Source organism: Pholcus phalangioides, unplaced genomic scaffold (genome assembly GCF_987345545.1).
Source record: "Pholcus phalangioides strain wild (caught in Gottingen) unplaced genomic scaffold, Ppha-v1.0 ptg000030l_1, whole genome shotgun sequence".
Lineage (NCBI taxonomy): Eukaryota > Metazoa > Arthropoda > Arachnida > Araneae > Pholcidae > Pholcus > Pholcus phalangioides.
Window position 1 is genome coordinate 6266714 of NW_028301620.1, and position 14701 is coordinate 6281414.

Sequence of the window (14701 nt, forward strand, 5' to 3'; positions counted from 1 at the left end):
CGCCTTAAGTGTATGTCAAGTTACCAGTTTTGCTATATTTTTGTGTATGTAATTATATACATTCAAACAATTCCATTAAATAAAATGTTAATTATCATTAATTTTAATTCAGGGTTGTTTCATAATAGAATCAAAACATAAAAATTACCTCATGAAAAATAATCAAGTATATTTGTTTTTCTTTCCAAAGAGAAAACAATTCTTCTACACTATTCCTGCATGCATAGGAATCGACGTATCACATCTACAGCTTTTAATGCATCATTCCGAGATGGTGCAGATGCTTCTTATTCATCTGAACTTTCCAATTATATTTCTTTGGAACATGAAGCACTTGCTCTTTTGTTGATCAATTCTAGAATATCATTGTCTTCTAAAAGTCCTGAAGTTACAATATCAGAGTCAATGTTCACAAACTCATCCTCAATTCAATCTCCCGGAGCATTATTTATGCTTTCTCTCCCACGTAATCTGAGAGGAATCTTCAGAGAAATTTTTGTTTTCCAAAGACTCAGAACAAAAACCAACATGATGGAAGTAGTTCGGAATTGTGGCATTCGTGACCGACTTCCATGCAGAATCAATCATATTATATATTATTTATATTGGTGATCTAATTCAAAAGAGACAGAATAAGAAAAATGATCATGCAGTAAAACACTATGCAACGTATGCACCTTCCCTGAAAAGATTACGTTTTACCGTGAAGGAGAGAAAATTACCATATTTTAACAAAAAAAAGTGTCGATTTGGTGAAACAATTGTTTCAACGTCCCACAACACAAAGAGAAAAAGCAGCAATTGCAAAAGAACAACTTGGCTTCTAATGGGATTGAATATTTCAGTTAATTTTCTAGAAGTAACAACCAGCTATTAGTGGAAAAATTTATTTCCATTTTTTTGTGTGGCATGTAAGTGACATAAATAACATGGCACAAAAATTCAATAAAACTCTAAATGTTCGTCCAATCCTAAAACGGAAAACACTTTTCCATATTAGTTTTTCACAAGGAATCATGTGTAATTATTACGCAGTCAATAATATAACCATATAATTAATAAAATATTAAATCGTTAAAATAAAATTTTTCTGTAATTTGCCAGTTTTTTTACAGGCTTGCATAACTTTTTAATGTGAATGTATAAATAATCAACTTTTTTAACATTTTCACATATGGAGGAAATTTATTTTATTTTTTACTCTATCATTTTTCTTGATGACATCCGATAGTTTCAGCAACAATTCGCTAAAAAGTGTTTTTTGCAGAACTTTTATAAATAAAACATGGTTACTTTAAACTTGAATCTTTTGGCAAGTGGTATGTGAAAGAAAAACACATTTCAGAAAAAACCCTAAGTATGAATCTTTTCACTTTCCCCCACCCTCAATGTCTAAACTCTACTTGTACCTGATTATGGGTCATTCTCTTTGTCGCTCGCTGATCTGGTCATTCATATGGTTGCACATGCTCTGCATCATCAAGATCACTCTTTTTGGTCATTCGCATTCTTTTGTTCACTCACATGCTATCTAGTTCACTCGCATTGACCTAGTCTCTAGGGAGAGGCAGATTTATAGTCTTAACATCTGCAAGCTGTGCAAAGTTTGCCACCTTTCTCCCAATGTTCTTGACCACCACTGCAAACTCGCTGCTGAAAGACAATCAAAGACCATGATGCTGGTTGCAAATCATCTACTGCCAAAAAAATGAGTCAATGACTTTTGCAAGTCAAGAAGATTTTGTTGCAATTTTTTACTAAATTTCATGGTCCCAAAAAAGGTAATGTTCTACTAAATTTTATTTCTTTAGGTGATTTGAAATGTGATTTTATTTTTTCCCCTGAATGATTGAAATTATATTTTTTTAATAACAGAATTAGAGATGCAATTGAACGCATTGAATTTTATACTATTTTGTATGTCTGTGGGGTGCGGAGAGAAGTCCTTTAAAAAAGTCTCAGTAAGTCTCGATTCGACTTATACATTTATACAGCCTTTTGACTCAGCCTCTTGAACGTCGTATGAACAAGGTTCCACATTAGTTATCAATTGTCATCAGAAACCATGAGCACCCTGATGTGATCACATTGAGCAGCATGAACTGTATTTTGTTTTGTTCCATTTGTTTCTGAGCAGCTTATGGCATTCTGCAGTATCAACAAACAAACAATTCAAAGGACATCTGATGACTTGCAACTTGTTTTATGTAATGTTCGTGACTACATCAGGAAACCTGTAAAAGTTACATGACCTGTGTCACTGGGGAACAAATAATTGTCAGTATTAAAAAAACACCCATCACATGTACCCGCGCGCATTTACAATCTATTAATCTATATATAAAAAATTTATTTTGTGTGTGTGTTTTCTCTATACAAATCTTGAATTTCAAACTGATTGGCGCCAAAAATTTAACATATATGTACCAAATAGGACCTGACTTGAATGATAGGCTACTTGAAAAAATCTTCAGAGTTTGGCAAATACCAGAAACGGGCAAAAAGTACTGCTGGGCAAAAATGGTTTCTTGGCCTCAACAATGACTTATGGAATGGTTACCTTGGTTACTTAATGTGGTTTCTGCCTTTACAATAGTTTGTTACTTTTTCAATGCTGCCAGTATATGGGGTGGGGTGGGGCCCAGGTGGGTATGATAGCTATTACAGCATGACCTTGATACTTGACACACAAAAAGTATCGATGCGCGTGCCGAGTTAAGCAGATGTCAAGTTAGTGAGGTTTTACATTTTGATCTCTCCCTCCCAATTTTGAAACATTATTTAAGCCATATACATGCACTTATACTTAGTTGAACAATTCCATTTCACCATCTATAAATTAATTTTAAAAAAATGATCAGTAATTTCCCATGAAAAGTTTCTGAATAATCCCGAACTATGATAAAAAAAACATAAGTGTATCAAAATATCAGTTATTTGCGAATGAGCAATGCTGCAACTGCTGAAAGTAAGGCAAACGCTAATTTTTTAAACTTAGGAATGTCAATTCCAAAAGAAAAGAGACCTTTTTAACTTATTCAATCATCTCTCTCAAAAATTTCAGATATCATCTACGCTTATCGGTGACTTTTGTAGTCCGCAGGTCCAGTTTCCCGGCTCTAAAAAATGGAAAGTAACCTTAACCCGCAAGACAGTATTTTTGACTAAAAAAATGAAAAAAAAACAACAAAAACAATGAAACAAAGAATTGTTGAAATATACGAGAGAAATGTCCTAAAAAATGATTAACTGGCCAATCCACAGGCATTTTCAAAAAATTAGTTGTGACAGCACATCATGAATCGTAGTTGACTTAAGAGGGATTTAGCTATCCTGTGTCGAGTTAGTGAGATTTCTCATTGAATTTAGTATTAAGCAAATCATGAGAATAATTAATGTGGAGTTATTCAGGTAATTGAGTAATTGAGCACTGTAGTGGTAAGTTATGCTCCTCAAGTGTTTGGGGAAAAAAAAACCATTTCATCAACTTTTTTTAATGAACACATCAGTGTTAATAAATAAGCAGATTTAATGCAGAAAAAATCACATTGGGGAAAAAACATGTTTAATTAAGTGGTTACCAGGAGGTAGAAAGCCAGATTTTCACAGGGAAGGGCTACGGAGACAAAGTAATAAATAAACCAGGTTTCATCCAGCTTGTGTCAGTACAAAGGAACATATTCAAAGGATTCGAGCGTACAAAATACTCGTAACATACTTTGGTGTCCATAGAAAAACATGAATCTTTTTATTTCCGTTGCTTAAAACAAAAATAAAAGGTAACGAGAGAAAAGCTGCTCTGATGACTTTTTTTTTACCCCCAAGAAAAGTAGCTATGGGATATATTTTGTTTTTCAATGTAACTTTTGGCAGCGAAAATAATAATAAAAAATATCTTTCAAGCAAACAACATTATGAAAAATATTGCATTTTAAACATTTGCAACTGACTACATCAAAGATTTATATGTTCAATAAAGTTTTCTTTTTTTTCCTCCATATAAATAACTGATTTCATTTCGAATATAACAAAGCTTCACTGACTAAAAAGATGGCAAACATGGCCAGAAGAAGAAAAAAAAATTTTTTTTTTTAATATTCCGTCCATCAATTTCTTATTTCCACCAGAACAACCCAAGAGGCCCCCTGCTACCAGGTCACTTCCTGTTCCTGCTCAAAATTCTTTGTCTCATCTTCTTCTGATGATGATGAGGAGGAGGAGGAGGAGGACGTATCCCAGCACGAGTAATCGTCCACCTTACGGTACTTTGGTGGAGGCGATGCGGAATGTGCCCTCCTGTGGATCGGGCTTCCCGGAGGTGTGCTGGCAGGTGACAAGGCTTGTCGCAAACGTCCTTTGCTCTCTTGCCAGAATGTATTCTAAGAGAAAATTAAAATCCTTGATTACCCAATATACCCAGCATACATATGTACAGTGCAAATCAATGAAATTTAAATGCGGACAGTGTTTAAACATTAGTGATATCATGACTATAAATGTTGAATGACATCTTTGTTGAAAAAGTTTTTTTTTGTGCCAAGAACATATCAAAAGTCATATAATAGCACATTGAAAATATGTGACACTTGCACTGCGTTAAATTATATAGAATTGTGGGAACCAGACTATGTTTATGACTTGATGGGAGTCCCTGAATGAGAAACACATTGGCAGACTGGAAAAGACTCACTTCACATCTCCAAAAAGGGGGATTTCAAAGCATTCCCGAAGGGATGCGTACATCCAGAAATCCAGTGCACCTTTATTACATTCAAAAGATGTAGTGAAAAAACACAACAGATTGGTGTACAATCTTCAAAAGGCTTTCGTCGAAGATAAGAAGTAAACATGGCCATGGTTAGTAGCATTAGACAAAAGAGAGCAACAAAAAAGTACTCCACAAAGCTTTCTATTTGTGGAATGAACATCCCATAACCATCTGAAAGACAGTGCTCTTTGGCATGTTCTAGAGATTAATGGACAAAATCACTGCTTTCTGTCCCAGGAAAACAGGGTTTTTCAAATGCCAAGAGGGGCAAATTAAACAATGTAGATAGTCTATTTGGGCAACGGTTTTACAAATACTTTTATTCAATAAATCATGAGTGCATCACCTGATGTGTCTGTTGTCTGAATTTGGTCTCATTTGAACTAGAACGCCCTACATGATTCTCTAAGTTGGGAAAGTTCAAATTTGTCACACCCCAGAATATATCTGACATGTATATGTTAACAAATTACAAAACAAATTGTTTATGATTTCTTTCTTTTTTGGAAATAAAAATTATTCAAAAAGACTAATATGAGGTACCTAGTATCACCTGCATTGTCATTTCCCTCACCTAAACTCACTTAATTTTCCCAATTAAAAGGGCCTTATAAAATATCATCTTTGACCAAGCACTGATCCAAGGTTAATTGCCCTCCTACCTTCAGATTTTTTTCCAGACTTTTATCAAATATCTGCATATATTCCTGACCATTTTTCATTTTGCAGACTTTCCAGGTTGTTGGGAACCCTATAATATAATTCAGGGACAATATCTTTCTGTGTATGACAATAAATATAACATGCTCACCAGCCTTCCATCTTTACCGAAGAGCTCTAAAAAATTATTGATGAACTCCCTCGATTTCTCTTCCCACTTGTGTACAAATTCGTGTTTTTTTCCTTCAAGTTTGTCCTTGATTTTGTCCATTTTGTTTTGGAATAAGAATTTCTTTTCCTGAAATCAAGATTACTTATTTAGTCTTTTTTGAAAAAAAATTAATTAAAAAGCATAACACACTCTAGTAAATTAAAAATATGTTAAAGTGGGAGGGGGGGGGGAGAGGAGAAAGTGTGTAAGGAAAACAGTTGTACCCTTTGATTATAGTAAACCTTGAAACACTTGAAATAGTTTTGACAGTATTGCTTTCCAGCTGATGTTTTTGGAGTGCAAGATGCAAGAGATTAGAAATACACATAACCTTACAACTGAACGTATTTTAAGCTTTGTCTATGCCATTGACAAAGATTTTGCAAGTAGGTACATAAAGTAAAGAAATTGTGTTCTTGTTTGTGCTGTCTTTCTTTAGAACGTTTCAAGTTTAGTGAACTATATTTTGCAATTATAATCAATGCATTATCCTGATAAATTGTACCAAGTGACCAAGCATCATGGAAAAACGTTGATATTTTTCAAAAATAGTAACCATATGAACAAATGGAACAAATGAAATACATTTTTTTTAACTCCATCAACACAATACAAAATTTTCCAGAAAAGCCAAACTTTAATTTTTTCAAATGTTTGATACAATGACCTCCCAATATAAGGTCCGTTTTCCATGGAATGAAGGGGTTTGTTATAACGAGCATCAACTGTATTATTTTCCTTGTAACATTTGTATTTTTTCTACCTTTGTAATTTTACCGTCTCAAGATACAACAGTGCATGCTTCAAGGTACAAGATCCCTTGTACCTTGGAGCATTTTTGAGTTTTCAAAAATCAATCTTTCATGATTACAGTAAGAAAAGAAGATAAAGTAATAAAATTTATCTGATATTTCATCATCATCAATCGTTGGTGCCCCAAGAGGGAAGAGCTTAGGCAATTTTGTCCATTGCTCTGACACTAAGTAGTATAACACAAATTATGGATCGTGTAGATGTGAAGAAGTATCATTCTGTGGAGATCTAAATAAATTTTGCAACAGTGGTAATGAATAAATTTAGTGAAATTTTAAATTTTTATTTACTAACTTTTTTAATTATTTACTAAAAATGAATTTAGTGAAATTTTATGGTAAAAATTGACGGAAGGAAAAAGTTTGAAAATAATGTGCCAAAGTGTGGCAGTCTAGTCCCCTATATTAACAATTTTCAATGGCCTATATATTCATGACAGAAAATTTAATTTAAACACTTATTAAAAATATCCACGCTGAACAAACCGGGATGGGCTAGTTGTCACAGTTAACATTTGAAAAATGAAATGAAATAAAACTGAAGAAACTTGGGGAGGTTTTTACCAAACAAAATCTAATACACAGTATTCTCTCACTTATATGTACCCTCTTACATAGGTTTCTCTCAGTTATGAAACAATTTTTTTTTTAAATAAACAAATCACAAAAACAGACATAAATACAAACATACACATAGGTACAAACATAAAAACACATAAATACAAACACTTTGTGACCCCTAGGGACTTAAGTTCTTCCAGTCAAAGATATTTAATTAAACAGATTCAAAGATATTATTGAAGTCCTTCTGTATTCCCAGCCAAAGATATAGGAAAATAACAATAGTTCTTTTTTCATTTATACAGCTTTCTATAATAGGACTTTTCATTTATGCGACTCATTTGGGAATGCATTTCTCAGTTAGGAGTCATCGAAAATTTCTATATTCTTTTACTCCAAAAATTTCAGTCAGAAAAGATTATCAATGAAGAAGCTACATTTTTGTACTAAATACATATACAAATACAACGCCACAACAGACAAAATGCCCAACGAGGTGGCTGATAAAAAGATGCCCATAAAAATATGGTTGTCATATATTTCAAAAATACAGCAACCCAATTAAAAATGCAATTAACACAAATTATAAACAATATATACACATGATAAAATATTATACAACGCCCATAAAGAATACTTATGGTTGTCTTATTCTAAGAATGGATAGCTTCTCGATTTACCCCAACATGTTTATCGTATTTCTTTTTAAACGTGTCAATTGTGTTACAATTTACTACCTCCGGGGGTAAGCTATTTCATTTATTAACAACCCTATTAGAGAAAAATTCCCTGCGACACCATAGCCTTGCACTGTCCCTCACCAATCGATACTGGTGTCCCCTTGTAAAAGCAGTCGATTGGCGGTGTACTAAAAGTTCATGGTGCATCCTATCCATCCCATTGAAAATTTTGAACACTTCGATCATATCTCCTCGACACCTGCATTCATCCAATGTAAACATATTCAAAAAATGAAGTCTCTCTTCATAACTCAAGCCCTGTGTGCCAATAAGGACACACGTAGCTCTTCTCTGCACCCCTTAAACCAAGTCTATGTCTATACTAAAAAGAGCACGTATTATTATTCTCTTCTCGGGCTATATATAGCTGTTTGCAGCTTACTTACTATCGGATAGGTTCATCAATTATAGGAATCAATCAGTAAGGAAACACAAGGATGGGATTCCTTGGAATGTTGCAATGGGTTCCTTTTGGGAGTTCTTTTGCATTCTGTACACCTCAGTGTGACTAGAATATGCATCATCACTCTGTTGAGTGAAGCCTATCTATACAGAATGTTCATTTTCCTTCTGAAAAAGATCTCTCTGCATTCTCTCAAAGTGATCCTACCACTTTTCCAGGGCTTAGTTCATTCTGGACTGGAGTATGTCGTTAGGTTTTGGAGACCATACTCACAGAGGGACATTGACTTGGTTTAGGACATAGTTTCCAAAGCTTTTTGTTCCATTGCCTCTCTTCAGAAATTTTTTTGCCTCATCGCCCAGACTCAAGCTATCCCATAGGATCCTTTGTTATACTCGTAGCTTCTATCCCCCCCCTCCAGAACCACCCCATTGCCCACATTGGGAAACACTGGTCTAGGGAGTGCAGAGAAGAGCCAGGCATGCTCTTGATGGCATACTTGATTAAGCTGTGAACAGAGACTTGATTTTTTTTGAAAATATTTGCATTGGAAGAAAGTAGGTGTTGAGGGGATATGACCAAAGTGTTTAAAACTTTCAAAAGGATGGGTAAAATGGACCATGAGTTATAAATACATGGCCAATCAACTGCTTCGTCAAGGAGACACCAGTATCGATTGGTAAGGGACAATTCTACATTGTAATGTCACATACAGGGAGTTTTTCTCTAACAGCATAGCTGCCACGTTTCCAGAATTTTTACTCCATCTCCCGGTCTCCCGAATAATTTTTATATCTCCTGAATTTCTGCCGTGGTTGTAAAAAATCTCTAATTCTAGGGGAAAATTGTTCCCAAAGAATTTGCTTGGAATAAAGACATGCTTTCGTTTTAAATCCTCCGAAATGACGTTACAAGCGTAAAGTAAATTGTCACCATTGCGTCAAATAACAAAGAAAGTATTTCATTTGGAGGGGGGGGGGGAAAGAAAGACAATTCACAGAACAGCCAGCATCAGAATTATATGCAGAATTTGGATCTGAATAAAAAAGCTCCCCAATTCTAACTCTACAAAGTTGGCAGATATGTAATAGAGTTGTGAATAAATGGAATAGCTTACCTCCGGGAGTCATTAATTCTAACATGACTGGCACGTTTCAAAAGAAATACAATATATCAGGGCAAATGAAGAAGATATCCATACTTAGATGAGACAACCATAATTTTTATACAGACAGTATATTTATATTTTTATCATAATTATTGGCTATTTTAATCACTCTTATTGGATTGCTACATTTTTGATATAGTTTAGATACATACAGGGTGATTCAGAATAGATAGGAAAAACTTTGAGAGGTGATAGCACACACCAATACAAACGTCAAAGAATGCATGGTTCAATATGAAATGCAAACACGCATCTCGAAACGGACTCTTTGCAAACATTAAAATGGCATTCCTGTTGACATTTATTGGGAGAAAAAGATCACCATGCATGCAAATGTAACATGGGGAAGAGGAAACAGTATGCAAATCTGCATCACAGTGAATAAAAGGCAGACGCCAGTCCTGTGAAGTTATTCCAGTGTACAACCGTTCTAACAGTTGTAACATACAAGATAATGGTCCACCTTAGTAATACTGAAAAAGCAGACATGCATTTCATTTATACATTCATTACTCAGACATGCATTTCATTTATACATTCATTACTCAGACATGAATTTCATTCATGCATGTCTGCTTTTTCAGTATTACTAAAGTGCGCCATTATCCCATACGTTAAACTTTTAGATCGGTTGCACTTTGTATTTATAAACCATACTGCTTCACAATGCAACTTTAAAGGGACTATTTTAATTGATGTCATGAGGGAATGATGATAGAAATAAAAATTCACAACCGAAAGCAATTGTTTTAGAAAGGTGGCATGTTTTCGTCTTTGTTATTAACTTGTATTATGAGCGGTGAAAGTCTAAGCATTGAAAAAGGCGGTATGGAAAAATGGGAATGTAATTTGCCAAATTTAATGAAAGACTCAAGCCAAAAGACCTTTTAAATGCATTGAGACAGAACTATTGTATAGAATGTTGCAGGACAAAACTCTAGCTTTCAAGGGTTAACTGTGTTATGGTGAAAAAAAATGAAAGATTAACTGTTTTGCTGTGCAGTAATGCTGCTGTTTTGAGAAATTTTCCCCTTTGGCAAATCAAGGCGGTCCATATGCTTCTCAAACGTGGAAAAGTTACCTATATGCTTACAAATACTTTAATATATTTGTCTATCAATGTCTTTTCATGTTACACACACATATATATATATATATATATATATATATTTTAGTGAAACTTTTTCTTGAATTTCACTTATATGCCTCTTTTTCTCGTTCACTTGCACTGATGAATAAATTGAGAGAATATCAAAGTATGCATCGGGCTCCTTGAGGTGCTGGCAACCTTGATCAGGGACGTCATGGTGAGCTGGAGATACTAATTTGTGTGCCTATTTAAGTTTTGGAGTGGTTCTTTTATAAGTGAAAATATCTACTAAACTATTCTGAGGAGCCGCAGATGAATTATGAATTGGGAAAAGGAGCTGTGGGTGCCACAAGTTTGAGAACCACTGCTCTAAATGAACCTGAAGATTTGGTACAATATTTAAGAGCATCAAAAAATGAAACAAATGAAAATTAAAAATTTACAAATGGAATGTCCCTGTAGTTCTTGTGATTGTTTTTACATTTTATACAAACACTAGTTGCTACAATGAGAAAATTGGTGCAGTAAGTGAAAGCATCCAATAGATTGTCTATAAGGTTTTCGCGGCCATCATTTGATACAAATTGTTTTTTCGGGTTCGAAGACCGTCGTCCGTTTGAGTTTGTTCTCAACGTTTCCCCAACACTAGTGGTTGGCATCATCAGGAGAATTGATAAACTGGATCAAAGTCAAGTTTTCCGGAGTCTCAGGTTGTATTTATGCACATAAGTGGCTTGAACTACACTATTGTTTTGCGATTGGTCAGTTGATTCTATGGCTGGCAGCGTATTGTAAACAGTTGTTATGCTGGTAGAACCTGATTGGCCGAGAGATGTGGAGTTATCTGATTGGCTGTTGTCATCATTCTGTTGCTGGACCTTGAAGGGGAAGGTTCTTGTTCTTCTGAGAGCTGGTGTCCAGGATCTGCTCAATTTCAAAGTTTCTTCTCTTCTATTATAGCTGTTTTTGTGCTTGTATATTTCAATAGCCTCTCTGTAGATTCGTGGGAAGAAGTGGTCAACATTAGCTATTACCTGTGTTTTGCTGAACTGTACACTGTGGTTGTCGTAAAGCGCATGCTCTGCCACCGCCGACTTTTCTGTTTGGCCCATTCTGCAGCATCGTTCGTGCTCTTTTATTCTCGTGGCCACAGATCTTTTTGTGGTTCCAATATATACCTGACCACAGGTGCACGGTATTCGGTAGATCCCCGGTGTTGATAGAGGGTCAAAGCCACTTATGTGCATAAATACAACCTGAGACTCCGGAAAACTTGACTTTGATCCAGTTTATCAATTCTCCTGATGATGCCAACCACTAGTGTTGGGGAAACGTTGAGAACAAACTCAAACGGACGACGGTCTTCGAACCCGAAAAAACAATTTGTATCATCCAATAGATTTTTTATAATTATTAAGAGTTTTTGATTTTTTTGCAAAAGTACAATTACACTGCTGGCCACCCAAATTGCAACACCAAGAAAGACAAGAGATATTGCAACAATATTTATTTTGTAGATAACATGTTGACCAAGCATCAAATGATTAAATTTATAGACTTCTGTGAAGTGTGGTTCCTGCCACAATCAGTAGCCAGAGTAGCCGCCATTGTTGGAGATCACCGCTGCCACACACCTCGGCATTGATTCAAAGAGACTTCGGGTGTGTTCTTGGGGTACAGCAGACCAAGCAGCTTCCACACGTTGCCAAAGTTGATCTGGTGTGGCAGCTGGGGATGTAATCTGGGTCAATCGTTGAGCAACCATGGACCACATGTTTTCTATCGGCGAAACGTCCGGAGAGCGAGCTGGCCAGGGAAGCAATTCAATCTGACAAAGAACCTTTGGACAATGCGTGCCACGTGTGGTCGCGCATTATCCTGTTGAAATATGGCTGTGGGCAAGCCCTGAAGGTAAGGAAGGACAACCGGCTCCAACACCTCGGAGATGTAGCGCTGGCTTTTTAAAGTACCGGCAATGCGTACTAGAGGAGTGCGAGAGTGATATCCAATACCGCCCCATACCATAATACCCGGTGCAGGACCAGTGTGGCGGTGCATAACACAGCTGTTCAGCATCCTCTCTCCACGGTGTCTCCAGACTCGAATCCGACCATCGTGGTGTTGCAGACAGAAGCGTGACTCGTCAGTAAAGACAATTTCATTCCATTGTGCCGTCCACATCCTTCTTTCATCGCACCATTGGCGGCGGAGACGTCTGTGGTTCTGCGTCAAGGGTAGACGAAGCAATGGACGTCTTGCGGACAGACCACTCTGCTGTAAACGGCGTCAAATGGTACACGCAGACACTGGATGATGCGGTGCAGGCTGAATGTGCTGTGCTATGGTTCGTGATGTGGCTGAGCGATCCGTCACTGCCATACGCACAATACGCCTGTCATCACGTGAAGTGGTGCACTGAGGTGGATGCGATCGAACACGTCGGTCCGTCGTACCCTCCTGCATCCAACGATCACATATCCGCATTACAGTTGTTTGGTTTCGTCCAACACGACTACCGATTTCCCTGAAAGATAATCCACAATCTCGGTAGGCCACTATCCTTCCTCTGTCGAACTCGGATACTTGATCAAAAGATGATCGCTGTTTTCTATGAGGCATAATTGATAGGTTTTTTGAAAAAACCACAAGAACAACACAATTGCCGTACTTCAAATCGTCGAAATCTCCAAGCCTTAAATAGCGCTTTGAAGTGGCGCCACAGGCGCGCGTGATGTGCGTCTGCACTGAAATTCTAATCATTTGCATATCTCACCTCCGCTAATGCATGTTGTAAATTGCATATTATTTGCATGCTTCCTTCAGGGTGTTGCATTTACGGTGGCCAGCAGTGTATCTATGTTGATGAATTGGATAATTTGAATTTTGGATAATTCAAATTTGTTTGCTGTCCCTTGTTTTTAACTAAATTCAATTGTATTAAGACAAACTACTCCCACATTCGCTAAAGCACATAATCACCGAAAAATAGAAAAAATAAAATCTTACATTCAAGAATGAGACATTCATATCTTTTGCAGTGTAGCCTCTATCCAAGTTTCTTCTTACATACATGTCATAATCACGAACAATCCGTGCAACAAGATCAGAAGTTGAAATACCCTCTGTGCGTTCTGTAGCAACAAACATACCTTTTTCTTTGATGAATTTGTAAACATCATCTTCATTCCCCATCGCATAAGGGAGATCATCATGAGCAACAAAGTCAATCTAATGAGAAGATAAAACAAAAACACTCTTCAACTTTAAAAATATAACGATAGAATTTGTCCCGAACAATTTAATAATTTCCATTCTATTATTCAATAATAATAATTCATTCAATAAAACTTGATTTATTCTTCAGAATGGATAATAAAATCATTGTAATTTAAACTAAATAAGCCGCTACAATATATTAGCATCATCCACAAAAATGACCAGAGAATAGAAATCACATAGAAACACGGCAGCTTTTTACTAACATTACTTTCAATCAATATATGAAAAAACACTAACATTTGAATAGAACTGAACTTTTTATACCTTAAGGGGTCTCATATCTTTTAACATGGTGAAAACTATACTCCAATGGAAATATAATTGAAAATACTATTTAACCATTGGTTCATTTCAAACTTTCTATAAATGCTCTTGATTGTATAAACTGCTGGTATAAAGGTTTACATAACTCGGATTCTTAATTTTTTGTAAATTTAAAAAAAAAAAGCATTAAAAACAGCTTGCATGCATGATAAAATACCATGACATCAATGTCACAGTATTTTAAATTTCAAAACGATTGAGTGAATGAAATATCAAAGTTTGCTTCAATTCATGAACTGAATAGTTTCTTTTCTGTTAGAGCATAGTTTTTCACCATGTTAAAAGGTACGAGACCCATTAAACTAGTGGTTCTCAAACTTTTGTCAGCTGCAGCTATCTTGCCTAATTCATGGTTCATCTGTGGCTCCCCAGAATAATTTAATGGATATTTTACCTCATAAAAGAACTATTTCAAAGCATATATGAGCACACAAATTAATATCACTAGCTCGCTGCATACAAATAAATACAACGCCACAACAGACAAAATGCCCAACAAGGTGGCTGATCAGGGGGAAACTCAATGTGTGAGAGAAAATCTCAAAAACCTGTGAAACATTTTGCTTCTTACTCAAAACTAAGAATGTTTCTGCTCTTGTCTTGATAATCTGAGTGACAGCAAGGTTCAGTTTTTGTCACATACTGTCAATGAGTGTGAGAGTTTTTCTGTGCATGAGTTTTTGTG

The 14701-nt window shown here is 35.8% G+C and overlaps 1 protein-coding gene across 3 annotated transcripts in view; it reads right to left on the reverse strand.

The window, feature by feature from the left end:
• Positions 1 to 3548: 3548 nt before the first annotated feature.
• Positions 3549 to 14701, reverse strand: part of LOC149067496 (choline-phosphate cytidylyltransferase A-like) — a 35653-nt gene continuing 24500 nt past the window's right edge. For all 3 annotated transcript variants that reach the window (XM_089252724.1, XM_089252723.1, XM_089252725.1), the window contains exons 7-9: positions 13420 to 13641; positions 5580 to 5726; positions 3549 to 4379 (exon numbers count right to left, since the gene is read on the reverse strand). In XM_089252724.1, the coding sequence (XP_089108850.1) occupies positions 4149 to 4379; positions 5580 to 5726; positions 13420 to 13641 (600 nt within the window). In that variant the 3' untranslated portion in view covers positions 3549 to 4148. The remainder of the gene's footprint in view (positions 4380 to 5579; positions 5727 to 13419; positions 13642 to 14701) is intronic.